General features: G+C 41.2%; 1 protein-coding gene across 1 annotated transcript in view; it reads right to left on the bottom strand.

Annotated features, from left to right (window-relative positions):
- LOC109279374 overlaps positions 1 to 15,971 on the bottom strand; it is a 34,820-nt gene extending 18,849 nt beyond the window's left edge. Inside the window, 6 exon segments of the mRNA XM_019471219.1 lie at positions 2,257 to 2,489; positions 6,226 to 6,282; positions 6,285 to 6,348; positions 7,492 to 7,683; positions 8,417 to 9,492; positions 15,863 to 15,971. Of these exon segments, the coding sequence (XP_019326764.1) occupies positions 2,257 to 2,489; positions 6,226 to 6,282; positions 6,285 to 6,348; positions 7,492 to 7,683; positions 8,417 to 9,492; positions 15,863 to 15,971 (1,731 nt within the window).
- Between the last annotated feature and the right edge of the window lie 1,890 nt (positions 15,972 to 17,861).

The raw sequence follows: 17,861 nt of genomic DNA, 5'->3' as shown, positions 1-17,861 counted from the left end.
TTTTTTTTTTAATATATTGGATTGTCTAGGTAATATGTATTTAATTATATCCTTACCAATTGTTCTTACTTGGCATTCAACTTTGGAATACGGTGCTTGTCTATTTTTCTAGATATTCTAGTTACTCTGATAACAGCTATTACCCTTCTTGTAAATCTTGTCTTGCATATAAAACAAAACATTTTGCACAGGTGTTCCCTTTAGTGAGGGGCACTTGCGTTTGAAGGATCTCCTGAGCAAGACTCAGAAATTGTAGGTTAATTGCACTGTCGTAACCTCTACGTAAACTTAATTTTCATGAAAGGAACATAAACCAGAGAAAGACAGAAATAAGGAACAACAATTTAAAGAAGATATAGCATCTTTTTATTACTGGAATAACTCTAACTGCAAAGAACACAAAGTCTACAGAAAATGACAGAATGTAACAAACAATGTAATCTGCAAAAAAAAGACATGGCAGCAGAAAATATTGAAAAGACAGTCACAATAACAATTAAGGTTAATGAGAACTAATAACACTGTTGGTAACTGAAAGTTCTGAACAGCAGTCTAGCAAGTGGAAACATCTGTGTAAAACAGCTGTAGAATAAATCCAAACATGAAATGTTTCGTTAGATATTTGTTCCTATTTGATTTTTGGGACACGTGTTGAGAAACGATAATGTGGATAGATGGAGAAACACCATCAAAATTTGACTATCCTGAGACTCTGCCTTGGCATGTATTCTGGGAAAGAAATTTTAGGAAAAATGACAGCCAACACTAATTTTCTTACAATGGATGTTTCATTTGGGTACTGGCAGAAAGAAAAAAAAGAAGTAGTTTGTACCTGTGCTCTTTCAACATATTCTTTGGAAAGTTTTGCTTTACCTGGCCTTGAAAAAGATGTAGTGTATTTTCATGAATGCTGAGGGTACACCAATGATGTTCGCATTCAGGGACAACAAAAGTGGACCATTCTCAGAGATCTTGGAAAGGTCAGGTGATGCTGGTTTAAAATTCAGTTGACAGAAATGGAAGTTTAATGCTACAGGCTGAACAAGAGATAAAAGACAGATCTAGGAGAAATACTAATTTATTATCGATTACTAATTTATCTGCAGAATAAGAACTTGAACAAAGGTATATTGAAATGATACAGGTTTTTGGAAATCCTATGTCGTCTGGCTGCTGAAACAATCTTAAGAGTTTTATTGTAGAAAAATACAAAATGGACACAATAGGCCAATTGCAACTGAGAGTTTGAAAATCTCAGGGATCAGAGAAAGCAGACATCTGTTCCCAGAGCCTCTGATAACACCAGGCAAAACTGCCAGATGATACTTCTAAGCAAGGCCATAGGGCAAGACTTTTTCAAAAGTAGGGCAATGACTAAAAATATGTAGCTTGTGCTCCTAGCACCTTAACTAAAAGTGAGTGGCAGTGTGCCCAAACCAAAGAGAGCCTAGCGCAGGTATGAAGAGCATCCTGTTTCTGCCTGTGAGACACACATTGGCACAGACAGACTGCAAACCATTACTAGCAGTACAAGGTCAGCAGGCACTCTTTCTGCTTTCAGTTGCAGTTGTATGAATGGCAACCAGAATACAGACCTGGAAAAGACTTCAGCAGTAGCTGGCATTCTGTCTGCAGTTTTTGCCAGAACTGAAAGGAAAGACAGATCCTGGCATTTTAGAAGCAATAGTGGTGAGGAAAACTTTACTGGTCTTGAAAGGCATGGGTCACTATGCTACGTAGTGAGCCCATATTGATAGAGTGGAGAGGTTTCAGAGTATCTAACGCAAGGCTCCCATTTTGAACTAGCCTTTGGCACAGCCTCTCTCTGAACTTGACTGGAGAGAAATTTGTCATTGACAGGATGTCCTCCTCTACTCCCTATCCTGTGTCTAGCAGTTTTGTAGGAAATAAAATTGGAGTTATGAAAAAAATGCTTTAAAAGCTGAAAAATCAAAGTCCTTATTTGATTGCAGTGATTTATGTGACCACGCTCTTCAACTTTTAGCAGTCATGTGCAGAAACATCATTGATAACACAGGACTATCGACAGAGTCAGAGTTTCCTGACTCTACCAATAGCCCCGATATAAAAAATATCGGCACTATAAATCCTATAAACATTGGCAAGGTTCTCAAATAGAAAATGTTTTATGACGGGGGCTTAAACGCTCAAAAATGTTGAAAAGTGTACTAATGATGTGTAATGAACACTTCAAGGTGATGCATACTTTATATTTGTATATGGACAGTTAAGTACCTTTCGCACTTTTCCCCATTTCTTTGTCCTGGTGGTTACCTTCCATTTAAGCACAGAAGCTTTGCCAGAATCCTCTATCAGTTCAGGGAGAATCATCCTGTTGAGATGGACTCTCACATCTTTAACAATACCAAATTTCCTTCTTAGTTCATTGCCTTCTTCCCGTCGTGCTTCCTTCTCATTTCTTTTTTGCAAGCCTTCTTTGGATGGGAACGCAGTCTTGTTGAGGAACTGAAACAAGAAAGAGTAGAACTTGACTTTCTGAAAGTGAGTGGTGGACAGCCATTTTCCTCCCACCCCAGTTTAACTTCACAGCTTGTTTCTACAGTCTCCTCTACCTCAGGGATGTGGCTTTGCATGAAGGAATTTTTCTAAATATTCTTGTTACTCTGGTGACAGCTATTATCCCTGCTTACAAATCTTGCCTTGCACATGAAAACAAAACATTTTGCAAGGTGTTCTCTTTAGCAAGGGATACGTGCTTGTGAAGGGTGTTTCAAAAACATCGTAGCCTCTACATCGACTTTATTTTCAATGAAAGGAACTTGAACTGGCGAAAGACAGAAATAAGGAACAAGAATTTAATGAAGTTATAGAATCTTCTTATTTCTTGAGTAATTCTAAGTGCAAAGAATAAAATTTCAAGAAACATCTGAAATACTGAACACTGAAGCATAATTCAGAGTTATTCCTGTCTCTTCAGGGGCTTAAAAATAAAGATCAGGATTTCTACCTCAAAAATACATTGGGGAAAGTGTTTGTATCACAGATTATTACAATAAAATGGCAAGAAATTATGGAAATAATAAAGCAAAGCAGGACTATTTAAATGAAAGTTGTCAAATATTAAAACCTTGCCATTCTTTCCAGATAGGTCATTGTTATTTGTGGCTGTTTTGGCCTTTTCAGATGGATTTGAACTAGACTCGAAACAAATTTATAAAAGTGTTGCTAACTAGAAGGAAGAGTGAAAACAGGGTCAGGCCTAACTTTTTAAAAGATGTGATTATTTATGTTTTGTTGGTTTTGGCACAGTGCTGGAAACCTTACATTTGAAGGATGTTTCTAGAAATGACTAATGGGAGAGAAATGGCTGTTTTGTTTTTGCTATATAGCTTGTATGATATTTGCCAGAATTAAAACAGTGGAGTGTTTGTGAGAAAATTACACACGGGAACTCAGCTTTGCAAAGATGAATTGGGGCTGTGAGGCCCATTTGTGCGGACTCTTGCCTGGGGCAAGGTCGCGATGAGGGCTACCCAGGGTAGAAAGCAATACACGCTGTTGGAAGCGCAGTGGGATATGGCTCATACTTTACATGTTACTTTAGTTTGCACTGTACATTAAAAATGTGATGGGTTTGTTTTATGTGTGAGCAGGAGGCCACACCTTCACTACAGGGCATTTGCTGTCAGGAAAGATAAAAATGACCTGATGGGCAGAAGAAGCTGCGAGGTGGTGAATGGTATCTGGTTTTCTGTCCTTCGATTAAAATACTCTCTTTTTTGCCTTTAAATAGAGAACAGAAACCCAAAACCTTCAAGACCTTTTCCAAAATATGCTGGTAAATTAGCTAATAAAAGCAGGACAGCTTGTCAATTTATCATACCATGCAAAAGAGATAATGAATAGAATAAGAAATAACAAATACCAAGCAATGGAACAATTTATACTCACTGGATAGAATACTGTAGTACTCTACTCAGTTAAGTTCATGTCACATCCAATCGTCCCATTTATTTTGCTTGCAGGAAATGAGAACATACCGATGGGATGTATCTACATCTGTGCACGGCTAGCAGCTGTGCAGCCCTTGGCTTTTAGCAGACACATGTAGAATATCGAGCATGTTCTATTCTTGTACTGTAGTTCCATAAGGCAATCAAAAAACATTACAAACAACATTCCAAGTTAAGTGCAAAAGGTATAAATCCTAAGATTTCTATTTTATGCTTGGGCCATAGGTCAACAAGCTTCTATTGGCTTTTACAGTATTAGGCTGTTTAAAGTTAAATTAAGGACTGAACTAATTTGAGTTGTGGTGTTGGTTTGCTGAGTAAAAGGATCCATACAGTTCTTATGAATACCATATCCTGCCTTGTTGCATTTTGTCAGGTGGTGTCAAGAGGAAATAACCTCCTTTTCCAGCTCCTCTGAAGGCTACTCAGGCCACCTCTGGGCCTGTCTGCCTGCAGGCTACTTGTCTGGGAACAGCTCTCAAACCAGAGAATGTATTAAGTTCAGTATCTTATGAAGGAATTCAGGTAGAAATGGTGGAGCATATTTCATAAGAGAACAGACATCTCCCCCTTTATCAAAGAGGGAGTGTGAAATAACCTTGAACTGCCAGGGTTCAATGTACCAAGAACATCAGCTTCAAGAAACTAGCACAGTACGGGGTAGACAGACAGGCCGGGTGGATGCTATAAAACTAGTGTCAGTAGTATGGCCTGAAACTCTGAAATGGTCTGTCTGGATTTATGCATTGTACGCTTCCATATTATATTGTTCCTCTTAGAGGATTTCTGTTGGCTTAAATTGATGTTGGTTGCAGTTAAAGTCCCCCCAGTCTTTAAAGGGACACAAGGTTGGGACTCTTCTATGTTATATAACAATACTTATTTGAGCCTTAACGCAAATGTTAGGACATCTCTGTCTCTAAGGACATGTAACATATTACTAGCAGCACACAATCTGGGTCAGTAGCCAATTAGGAAAGAAACTCAGAATAATGCATTAGCAACCGCCTATTTTGCAACGCAGGCATTCAAGCAAAATAATTTACTTTTAGTGAGTACCCCTGACTCAGTGCTCTTGGCAGTCTTTTGTAAGTAGATGGTTGTTAGTTGAAATCTATTTCAATTCCAGATTGAGACTGTCCAGTCAGATGGCAAGCTGTACCCAAGAGAGAGAAGAGCTCTGTCCTCAATCTCTGCTGTTATTTTCCTGCAGAGGTGGTCCTCACAGCCTCCACACAGGCAAACTCCCACCGAGGAGGGCTGTTCCTTTGTCCGTTGACGGTACAGTCTCTTAGGCAACTGTCTGTATGTCAGATTTTAATGATATAACATTTAAAGATTTATGTTAGAAAGATTGTTGCCAATTTCTTCATTGTGCCACAAGATTTGAATATTGGAGGCAAAGCCCTTGATGAAGAATAAACTAGTAGGCTTAGGTTTTTATTATATCAGGATTTTATTAGCTGCAGTAAAAATAAAAAAGAAAGTTTAGCTTTGTAAAATGACTGCCATTTAAACATCAACTTTCTGAAATTACAATATCGCACATAACAAGCTATAGTGTCACTTAATTCAATAAGTAATCGAGAGACATGTATGTAAAGACTTCTGGTTACTCGTCTTCTTTAAACATCAAACAGCTGTGAGTACCAGGGTCCTGTTTCTCTGTATGTATCATGTGATGCTCCATGTGAAGCCTGTTAACTCCATCACTTTTCCACTAGTGGAGGAGAGAACACATTCAGGCTGTAATAATGAACCCACTCAATAGAAGAGATTCCGAGAGAAGAAATGGTCAGTGTTTTCAAGATATTAAATGCAAAACTAAAGACTAACTGAGACGATTTTTTTTTTTAATTAAATGAACAGAAGCACGATAGAAAGCACAACAAACAACCCACCCCCCCAAATACGGATTTAAAGTTTTGTAATTTAAAAGCAGTGAGAACCATTTTTCACTTCTGCTTCTACTGCTGTTTCTCATTCTTTAAGGATTTTAAAAGCTTGTTTACGATCCTTTTTCCTCTTGATGTTTCATTTACAGCTGGTGTATTTGCAGAGAAAGTATCCTTTCACTAACCAGAAAGTAAACTTTTTCTCTGGGAAAATTCATCTGGGTCATCTTGAATGCACAGGGTTTGTTCAGTGGTCTTTCCAAAAGAAGGTCTGGCAGCACGTGTGGTGTTCTTTGGACTTTCACGCTGACTGCACAGAATAATTTTTTCCCCCTTCTTCATGGTCTCTGCAGTGCTGCATCTCTGGTTTGAATGCACTTCCTCTCCTTTGAGATTACTCCCATTGCTCTAGTTACTTTTCTTCTCTTTGGCAAAACTGGTTCAAGTGGCAGAGTTTCCTGTTAAACAAAAAGGATCCAATGTGTGACAATTAATGCCTACACTTTCAGCCAACTATCACTTAATCCATAATTTATTTGCTTTCCAAAGAGAATTATCTAGGTTGGACAGTGTAGGAGAGAAACAAAAACCTGCTTTAGATCAAGACTCTCTTGTTCCTGTCCACAAGGAGATTCTGGTGCTCTTCATGCAATGGACTCACATCTGCCAGTTGGTAGGTAACTATATTGCAGCAAATAGTACTAAGATCTTAAAAAGGACCCATCATGCTTGATATCAATACAAACACGAGCTCATTACATTGCTGAATTGGAGTTTTTAAGATTTAAGAACTCCAAAATTAGGGTCTTTGCCAAACCAGTAGATTAACTAAATATAACATTATTTAAAACAGGTCTGGGCTGGGATCCTGTGGTTTGACTGCTTTCACATCTGGGGAAAATCTGAATGTATATATTAGTTTCATTTCTTACCCCCACTTCAACTGTGATGACTCTGTGTGCTGTTGAAAGGGACACAACTGTATCTAAGATATATAGAGAGATTCTGATGTGCCATTACATTTAATTAGGATACCATGAATTAAATGTGTGTTATTTCAGAGCATTTAGGCATAATTTAACACAATTTTATTAAACAGTTATCAGAAGTAATTTTAAACATACATAGTAAAAAGATGCACTTCATTACGGCATGGTGCAACTAGAGAGATGTGATTTATAGATGAAGAGAGCAGGGATCTCCCTCTCCCTGTATGAAGATTGGCTTTCCCATTTAAAATCTTTCTTATTATGGTAAAAAATACATTTAGAGAGATCTGCTATTCTTCTCAGAGCGTTTAGTTAAAGACTGCAGAAAATAACAGAATGTAACAGAGCAAATGCAGACTGCAAAGGCAGAGTCAGCTTCCTGACTCTACCAATAGCCCCGATATAAAAAATATCGGCACTATAAATCCTTATAAACATTGCAAGGTTCTCAAATAGAAAATGTTTTATGACGGGGGCTTAAACGCTCAAAAATGTTGAAAAGTGTACTAATGATGTGTAATGAACACTTCAAGGTGATGCATACTTTATATTTGTATATGGACAGTTAAGTACCTTTCGCACTTTTCCCCATTTCTTTGTCCTGGTGGTTACCTTCCATTTAAGCACAGAAGCTTTGCCAGAATCCTCTATCAGTTCAGGGAGAATCATCCTGTTGAGATGGACTCTCACATCTTTAACAATACCAAATTTCCTTCTTAGTTCATTGCCTTCTTCCCGTCGTGCTTCCTTCTCATTTCTTTTTTGCAAGCCTTCTTTGGATGGGAACGCAGTCTTGTTGAGGAACTGAAACAAGAAAGAGTAGAACTTGACTTTCTGACAGTGTGTTGGACAGCCATTTTCCTCCCACCCCAGTTTAACTTCACAGCTTGTTTCTACAGTCTCCTCTACCTCAGGGATGTGGCTTTGCAAGAAGAATTTAATTCAGGAGGGACCTTGCAAGCCAGCCCTTCTCTCTTCTTTGACTGTTACTTTAAACTGTGATCATGATGGCTCTCATCACCTGTTTTCAGAAACCCCACCTTCTCCCTTGGGAAATATCTTGCCATTATACTAAAGTCAGCCCTACTATTCTCTAAATAGCAACAGGCTGCTCCCATTAAGTGCAGTGCTTTTGTCCTGTTCAAATACTGAAAAAATCTTGATATAGCTCAAGATGTATTTTTTCTCAGCATTATTTAATTATATTTTCTTTTTAAATGGTAAAGTCTTAAAGACCTGCAAGCCTTACTTTGATTTACTCTACAGTGATTGTGTCTACTTGGAGTTGTGTTTGGCTTCTCCACAAAAGTGAAATCAAAACCAGGTCACTCATCTTTCACAGCACTTCTCCTGTTAAAAATATGCTGAATAATGCACTTTGCATTCGGCTATATCTAAGAGGAAAGTAATTTACTGTCTGTACATAGACATTCAACTGATCATCATAGGTTACTACCTGTTGCCTTTTCCCAGTAGAAGGGGAGCACTGCTTGGGCTGAGAGATGGTAGTCATCCTGTGTGAAGAGAAATGTGTTGCATTTGAAGTTTTATCTCGGTGTGTGAGGGTAGCAAGCGTTTTGAGACATTTTATGTTCTGTTTTACATCATACTGTCTTGACAGCAGTGGACGTGGAACTTTGGTTGTTACATCATGGATAGCACTACATGTAATGAGCCAAACTGTGGCCTTCCTAAGCAACGTATGATGCCCATATATTTCCATTTCTGGTGACAGAGCTTCATGCCTCATTACATACAGAAGGTAGACTTGCCCATTATAGATCACTACAGCATTTCCCTTAAAGAGAGGAATTTCCAGTTGCTCTCCAATAGGACTAATGATGGATGAAACTGGTAATATGTTCTTATAATCCTTATTTGTGCTATTGGTCAGTGATTTTAAAATTCCTGAAACAACATTGTTAGATGACTTTACAATAAGAGGATATGATCTTGCTGTCTTTCTGTCTAGCTCTTCTTGTGCAAGCTGTTTCACTGGGGTTATCTGGGAACATTTCACATCTTCAATTACTACATCAGGACTAGAACAGTGTCTTGTTAAGTTTGGGCTGGTTGGGATTAAAGACTTTGGAAAATTGTCCCAAAAGGGGCTGGAAGCCTCTTCTGTCTTTATTACTGGCCATACATAAGTTACAATTGGTATTTCTGTAGCTTGCCTTACTTCAGAGACATTTTTAGCTCCAGCTGACATTAGTTGCTGCATTTTAGGTGGGAAAGAAGAAAGTGGTATTGATGTGATTTTGGCTTGAGGTGGTATCTCTAGATCATATTTTAAAATCTGTGCTTCAGGTTCTTCAGTAACCTTAAGAAGTTCAGAGATTCCTGAAACTGATGCTGTGTCTTCTTGGTCAGCATGAGTTAGTGAGAGGCATCTTTGCAGAGAGTGCTTTTCAACTGAGGTTTCATTACTCTGAGCATTAAAAACTGGTGAGAACTTTCCTCTCTCAGCAGAGGTCATGCCAACATTTTCTAGCGTGTCAAAACTTCTGGTAGAAAAATCTTCACCGTTCACTTGCTGATACTCTAGCATCAGAGCAGATGTAGTACTGGCTTCTGTCTTCAGAAAAGCATTATGGTTTGACTTAATGTATTCTGTTTAGACACATGAGCTACTGTGATCAGGCAGTCGTATACATTGGCAAGGCTTCCAGAGGAAAGAGAATGCAGAAAGAGTTTCAGTAGGTCTCCTCTATCTTCATCTCTTTCCCGAAGGGCTTCATTTATGCAGCCTAACACACTTAAAATAAAAGTTGATATAAATTAAAATGTGATCATATATTTGTAAATGCACAGAAAGAGTGATTTTTTTTCTAGTTAACTCGAAATAAATTTAAAAACAGAAATATAGTTGTGATTTAAGTATTAACTAAAGCTCATCTAGCCACAAGGATTTTTCTGCAATAATAATTTGTTGTGAGATGCTTCCAGTCTTGAATTAAATTGACAGTGAGTTTCTGCTCACTTCAGTAGGAATTTGCCCAATAGCCAAACTGCTAGTGGACAGAATCTATTTTGTTTAGATGTGGTATTCCCTCATGTGAGAAGATGCAATCTTAGATACAATGCCATTAAAATCAATGCACATAAGGATTTTTCTGCAATAATAATTTGTTGTGAGATGCTTCCAGTCTTGAATTAAATTGACAGTGAGTTTCTGCTCACTTCAGTAGGAATTTGCCCAATAGCCAAACTGCTGGTGGACAGAATCTATTTTGTTTAGATGTGGTATTCCCTCATGTGAGAAGATGCAATCTTAGATACAATGCCATTAAAAGCAATGCACATTTCTAATAAAAATGGGCTTGATCAAAGACCTTTAGAATCAATTTTGTACTTTGCTTGCAGAATTATTTGACTTCAGCAATCACTCCTAGCTTACACTATTCTCAACTGTAGCAGAATCAGACCCAGTAGCTTTGTCATGGCTTTTAATAAAGATGTACAAAAAATCAAGTTCAGATGCTTATCTAATACATATCAAGACCTTCTAAGCACAAGTGTAATTGTAAAATACTAAATAACTATAAGTACATAGTTGAATTTACAGTAGAAGGAAACATGAAATTTCAATTTATATCATGAGAAAGGCAAAGACTCTGAGATGGATTAAAAACAAATTAATTTTGAATTAACTGATCCTATTCCAATGGTTATGTTCTCCTAGGAATAACCTACTTATCTTAGCACTACAGACTTGATTTTGTGGAAAGTAAACATAAACACTCACATTACTTGCATGTCAATCACACAACTCTAAGGTGTTTCTTAGCCTTCCTGAATATCAAAAACCGCAGTGAATTCTCGCCTCCATAACTGAAGAGGTTCTACTACTTAACTTACAAAAAGAAATGTAATAAAGATGAGTTCCATGAGCCTCTGTTTAAGATCATGTAAATTAACCTTCCTGAGTCCTTTTAACCAGTAAAAATGAATAAATTGAAAGATAAAATGACATTTCCTCCTCATCTAGGCTGTACCTCCTGCATTTATGATGCATACATCTAGATGTAATCACATAATTCCAGGAGTCTAATCAAGAATAATTAGAAATAATTATATTAATTGTCAACAAATTATTTGAATAATTGATTGCACATATAGGATGAGTGAGACCTTCTGTAAAAGCAGAATGTAAATCCAATTTTTTCCTTTCCTTTCTCTCATGAGTGTTTTTTTTTGGTTTTTCACTTCTGGTTTTAGCGATTCTATCTACATCCAGCATTGCGATGTGATAAAGCTAGGACAGGTCTCCTGCCCCAGAAAGTCTCTTACTGGCCTCTGCATTAGCCTTTGCACTCTTTTCATTAGCCCTTAGTGCTGGTCCATTAAATATTCATCTTCTGCTGTGCAACCAATGGAATGGTTCCTCCAAAGTGATTGCTGAGTAATAAGGAATTTACTATTCTCTTTCCAGCAATGGGAGAGTTTCCACAATATCCCTGAACAAAAACAGAAAAAGAATCCCAAAGGCATTAATTGTTGACACATATCTTAAAAACAGAAAGCCTCAGAAACCCAGAGACACAGCAACTAAACTAAACTAAAAAAGGGAAGAAGAAAGGTTTGTGGTTTTTGAGGCAGAGAAATCCTGGTTAACTGTGAAACCAGCTGAAAAAGAGACAAATATGGCTGCAGAAGAGAGAGACTCCTTGATTCTCAAGAGCCGTAACTCTCTACTGTGAAGGCTCTGATTGGTTGATGTAGTCATAGGGTTTATTGCCCTAGTCTCAAATTTTGCTCTCTAGAGTCCTATGTGCCATTTAAAGACTTTCTAGCTAGCTGTCATTGCCAAACAAATCCCACTGAAAGCACAAAAAAGCAATCAAAATTTGCTTTACAAATCTGAACTATTGTGTCACTGTGGTAGGCAAGTTTCCCGAGTTCACAGACTGTCAAGGTGGCTCAGAGAGGTGCGAGCTGCTCCATTCTTCTTGCAGGTGCCCAAAAGCTTTGTGCGTATCAGCACTGTTAAAGCGGTTTAGTTTCTCTTGCCAGCAGACACAGATGACCACACTTTGTGCCACTACCACTGAATAGTGCAGAGGATATATTTTTTGCTGTGTTCATCACAGAGGTGCCAAGATCCCTTTACAGACATTCCCTGGGAGAGCAGGGAATGTAACCTAGATCTCTGACAAATTTTCATTGTTCTGATGGTGCTAAACTTGTGGCCCTTGAGCTTGGTATGACTCACCGGAACAATTATTTTGGCCTATAACCTGCTCCTGGTACCTTCATTCCTGGGAACCATGAAGGAGCCAGTGGCAGATCTAGTAAAGTATTTGTTAGTGGCAGCACGCTCCCAGCCACCGTCTTCCCAGGGCAATTCAGGAGCACTCCAGGACATGTGTGTACGTATATGCAGCACAAGCTGCACATGAATTAAGCCTGCTAGTCCCAGGACTCTGATCTAGGCATGTCTGCTTGCACCAATTTTTTCAGTCATCTTGGGCACAATTTATCTTCTCCTTTGCCTTTGGAAGACATCCTGTTTCTTGTTTGGCCAGAAAATTTGGGCATCAGTTCTCTATGCTGTCCCTCAGAATTGAAAAAGCAAAAGCTTAGGTGCTTGACTGTGGTGAATCTAAAATAAGACCACTCTAACAATCCCATGCGTGACTGAAGACCGTGTTAATGCAAGTACTACATAAATTAATGTCTTCAGTCCTAACTCTTTGCCGTGCACAGCAACCAGTAGACTGACCTTATCTATCAGCACTGGAAGAACCAAGGAGTCTCAATTCCAGCATTGTATTGACTGTAAATAGCAGCAAATCACACTGATGAAAAATGTATTGTACCTTACTGTCGTGGTTTAACCCAGCAGGCAGCTAAACACCACACAGCCGTTCGCTCACTCCCCACCAGTGGAATGGGGGAGAGAATCGACAAAAAAAAAGGTAAAACTTGTGTTGAGATCAAGACAATTTAATAGGACAGAAAAGAAAGGGAAAATAATAATATGATAAAAGAATATACAAAACAAGTGAGGCACAATGCAATTGCTCACCACCCCGCCGATCGACGCCCAGCCAGTTCCTGAGCAGCGGACCCCCGGCCAGCTTTCCCCCAGCTTTAGATGCTGAGCATGACATCACATGGTATGGAATATGCCTTTGGTCAGTTGGGGTCAGCTGTCCTGGCTGTGCCCCCTCCCAACTCTTGTGCACCCCCAGCCTACTCGCTGGTGGGATGGTGTGAGGAGCAGAAAAGGCCTTGACTCTGTGTAAGCACTGCTCAGCAGTAACAAAAACATCTCTGTATTATCAACACTGTTTTCAGCAGAAATCCAAAACATAGCCCCATGCTAGCTACTGTGAAGACAATTAACTCTATCCCAGCCGAAACCAGGACACTTACAGTTCTGGCAGTGCACATCTTATTGCACAGCAGTGACTGCAGTTGTGTAATTTTGTTAGTCCTTGAGTTTAAGAGATAACCACTTGTGTCATGGATCTCAAGGTCCCCAATGCAATTTAAAAAAGAATGACTATATTCACATACCTTAAAATGTTCTTGTTTACACACACAAAAAAATCCTCCTTTCTTCTTCCACCTTAAAACTAACTGACTGCAAAGCAGAACCTCAGACTTAGGAAATAAGCAGCACAGATTCCCTTATTACTTCTAGTTTATGTATACAAATCTTTTTCACCTGAAGTGATCTTGCAATCTAAATTTTATGATTGTGACTCACCATTGCCCTGGCTTCATCAGAGATGAAGACAGCAGAGAGTCTTAAGAGAACTTACCAAAATACTAAAATTCAAATATTTTTCCTTATTTTTGATAAAAATGTGCATATGAATATTGCAACCATGAATTTACAGGAATATTTATGTTCTAGTTAGTTTTTCACCTGTAAAACTTTGGCTTTGCATCTTAGTTTGGTTATAATGTTCTTATCATAGAGCAACAATTCAGGGGAGATTCTAAGGGTATTCCTGAGAAAACTTGGATTTCCTGAAATATAGGCATGACTGCTGCTAGCGTGGCATAGACTGTTTTTGCCTGGACTCGATCTAATGTATAGCCAAAGTGCCTTTCAGTTGTTACATCAGAAGTCTTTTAAGACACAGCATCTGCTTGGTTAAGTACCCTTATTTCAACACTAGTTCTGCATGGAAGGGTCACACAGGTCTACAAAGTCTGTAGGACTTTGTGGTGTATGTTACAAAATATAGGTATGACACAGGTCACTAGATCCGCTATATGGTTTAACATACATAATTCCTTCCCTTTTGCAACAGGTGGCCTGCACTTAGGCTATCAAAAATGCTGTAATGTTCAGGTAGAGAGCAGTCTGGAGAGCTACTAAAATGAAAAAATATTTTGGTGTTAGTACACTGTTGTAACAGTTCTCTCAGTTTCTCAAATTATGGGCAAACTGTTTGGGTGAAGTGCTGTTTTCTGAGAAGCAAGTGTTAGTATTCAGGTTAGCAGCCTCTAAAAGGACCATGTTTTGCTGAGAGCAATCCCTCCTCTAAGAACTCAACGTGAACGGTGTATGTAGATCATAATGGAAAATACCCCATGAGTCAAAGCCTGAATTGGCCTTCTGCCCTACCTCCAAAGGCTATGAGGACTCTCTTTTATAGTTTTTTTATCTCCCACAACCCTGCTGCCCTCTTGTAGCTGAGGTTCCTCTCGCTGGCTCTTTAAGCAAGGCTATGACTCTGGCACAGAAATTTGTATTAACCTTCACGGCAGAAGTGGGTGTGGCGGACAAGGGGGGGCATCAAACACGATTTACTTACAGCTCAGTGGTGCTTGTGAATATTTACAAGAGCTGAATAATCACCTCATCAAATGCACCATTCTACTGCATGCAGTTCACTGCCTCGCACCAGTCATGCTGCAGAGGACTAATTACATACAACGTGTGCTAAGGGTCCTTCTGGCCCAGTCCCTGCCTCTGACGGTGGCCAAAAGTGGAGGCCCAGCAATAATTCGAGAAGAGGCTGTGCACATGGTGATACTTTCCTGAATACCCCCCAGCCTCCAACAGTCAGAGGCACAGGGCCTTCCTGAGCCAGCGATGATTTCTCAGCGGATTTTCTGCTAGCACCATGCCCAGCTCTGTAACACCACCCACATCCTCAGCAGCTTCTACCCCACATTGCTGCCCGGCTGGGTCACATATAGCCACAAAACTTCCTCAAGCCCACAGTTTTGGGGACAAGCTCTGGCCTTCCCAGTAAGGCTGGTGTGGGCTGGGCCAGGCTGGGAATGGTAGGAGAGTGTGTGGTTTAGTTACCATTACAGTTGGAGCACAGGTGCCATGCTAGAGGAGTAACTGTCGACTGCTGCGACAACTGCCAACTGTGGAGAACCTTCCAGACCCGGGGGGCCACGAGCACCGGTGCCGGACACCAACCGCCACTGGGCACCATGGAGTTTCAATGGCCACTCCGGCACCAGGTTCTCTTGGCCCCAACCGACACTGCCACTGCCCACAGGCACTCAGACTGTACCCCGCATGGCTGTACCTGCCCCACCAACCCGACCAGCGTTCCTTCTGTGCCCGCCATCTCTCCCCACCGTGGGGCAGGGCCTTTCATGCGATCTGTACTGTGGCACAAACACTTGTGTCCCGGCACCCAGGTCCATTTGGCCTCCGCAGGGCCGCAGCATAGGGGTCCCCACCACCCGGGGCTGGCAGCTTCCCCTGTGGCTCACCAGACTCGCACACCAAGTCCCTTCCCTGCCTGCAGTAGGAGGGCTCCCCTGGCCCCCCAGGGGCCGCCCTCCACCCCGCCCTGCTGCACAGCCAGGCTGCAGTTCCCCTCAGGTCCAGGACACCTCACCGCCCCCTTCAGAGACCCTCATTCTCCAGCCAGGCCCTCACCAGGTGCGGAGGGGAGACATCACCCAGCCCAAACCTCCTTCCTGACTTTTCCTCAGTGCTGTTTTCCCCCCATTGCTAGGCCGTGTTCAGGAGACAGAGCAAAAGCAAACTCACCCCACTGCAGCAGAGGTGAGTGCTGAGGCCTGCAGCCGGCCCGCCCTCCATCCTGGGCACGCCCGGACTGCAGAGGGGCAGCCGACAGCCCGCTGCCACCCCAGCCCATGCCAGCCCTCCCTGCGTTGAGGAAGTGCTCAAGGCCACGGGCACTGCTCGCCTGAGCCCCAGCTATTTCTCCTTGGCTGCCAGGCCCTGGGTGAGGAGTCACTCCCACAGAGGGGCTATGACATACAACGGCCACACACCAGGGCCTCCCCCAAGGGCCAGCCAGACATCGCCATGGGGCAACTCCCCCAACCCACCGGGGAGAGGGGGTCTGTGCTCTCCACTGCTCCACCATGCTGGGAACAGCACCAGAAAGTGTTTGAGTAAGCAGCCAATTTAATCTGAAATGCTTTAATTGGGTATTCACAGAAGCACAGAGTCATTTGGGTTAATAGGGGCCTCTTGCGATCATCTCGTCCCACCCTGCCACAGCACAAGAGTTTATGCAACGAGTTGTAGCCTGGTTCACTCCTAGCATGATGGGCTTTGAAATAGCCTATGGTTTCAGAAAGTTCTGGAAATAAGCAAGCCACTTCATTGTTCCCATGCAGTTAGTAGCTCCTCTTGGAAAACTGCTCAGAGCCGAGTCAGACATTTTATTTTACTCTAACGAGTGAAATAAAGCTAGAGAAATATAAAACAGAGATATAAAGTGCCTGGTGAGATGCATCATGAAGATAACCACCTGGTGCTCCAAGTTTGAAAGTCTTACCAACTTGACTGAATTTCTCCAGCAGTCACTAGGTTAAATTCAACCTGAAACATGAATTTCCTGGGATTGTTCACTGTCAGCCACCTCCTGCCAAGGATTTTTACATTTAGTCAGAGGACATGTTTCATACCTGTCATCATGTGAGATGAACATCTGCTGCCTCTGGCTGTCCATAGCTGTAAGGTTGCTGACGTTCAGTATTTGCTCTTTCTTAGTGTCTAAGGATGCCTGAGAAATCAAGGCCACTTCCTCCCAGTCAGGTAATAAAAAAGACAGTCCTTGCCCCAGAGAACTTATGAAGCAGAAACTTCAGAGAGAGAATAAGGACTTTTTTCCCTGTTCCTGCTGACTTACAGAGTTCTGCTGAAATGAAATCCTGCTGTGATACAGGCAGGAGCAAGGAGCATAAAGCAACGTATATGGCTTTAGCACAGATAACTGCTTTATTGTGGGTAACCCCAGGAATGACCCTGACCTTCAGCACTGTCTCTGAGCATGACAGGACATTAGCCACTTATGTGCCTATCAGCAGATGGGGGTGAGAAACAGAAGATGGAAAGGAAGGCATGGGCAAGGTAAAGAACAAAGCGAATTGCCAACAATTTTGCTCTTCTCTCTCATCTCCTCTTTGCCACCAGCTTTTTTGTGTGTGCTGAGAGACAGTGAAAGTAAAGGAGAAGAAACACTCTGGCTGACTGTGATCTGCCCACCTACAGCTTTCAAAGGCTAAGAAGTATTTTAGGGAAGATGGGAGCTGTGGTGCAGGCCAACGGGGGAGAAAAGGATGCGCAGATGCTAACCCTAGCTAGTGACATCTAACTGGGGACCAAAAGGGCAGTGGGTGTTCAGATTATGTATGTGTGTGTGTGTGTAGGAGGGAGGAATGTAATGTGGGGCAAAATTATCTGTACATAATTCCTTCTTAAAAAAAAAAAAGTACCTTGGCCCTTCACTGTACCAGGACTTCTACCTCTCAGCTGGTACATATTCCTTTAGTTTAAGTAGAAACCCAGTACCCTTCCTCTGGCATTGCCTTTTCTTACATCCCGCAAAGCTGAATTTTGTCTTTTGGTGCTACTCAAAGCTCAGTCCAGTCAGTCACAAATCAGAAAGGGAGACATGGCAGGAGGTTGTCTGAGGATTTTTGAAAACCATTTTGCCATAACCCTTGGAAACTGCTACTTCGTGCAATCCTGGCTCATTGTCATGGTTTAACCCCAACCAGCAACTAAGCACCAC

This window comes from Aptenodytes forsteri, unplaced genomic scaffold, assembly GCF_000699145.1.
Source record: "Aptenodytes forsteri isolate BGI_AS27 unplaced genomic scaffold, ASM69914v1 Scaffold10, whole genome shotgun sequence".
Lineage (NCBI taxonomy): Eukaryota > Metazoa > Chordata > Aves > Sphenisciformes > Spheniscidae > Aptenodytes > Aptenodytes forsteri.
This window is presented reverse-complemented; position numbering and strand designations above follow the sequence as displayed.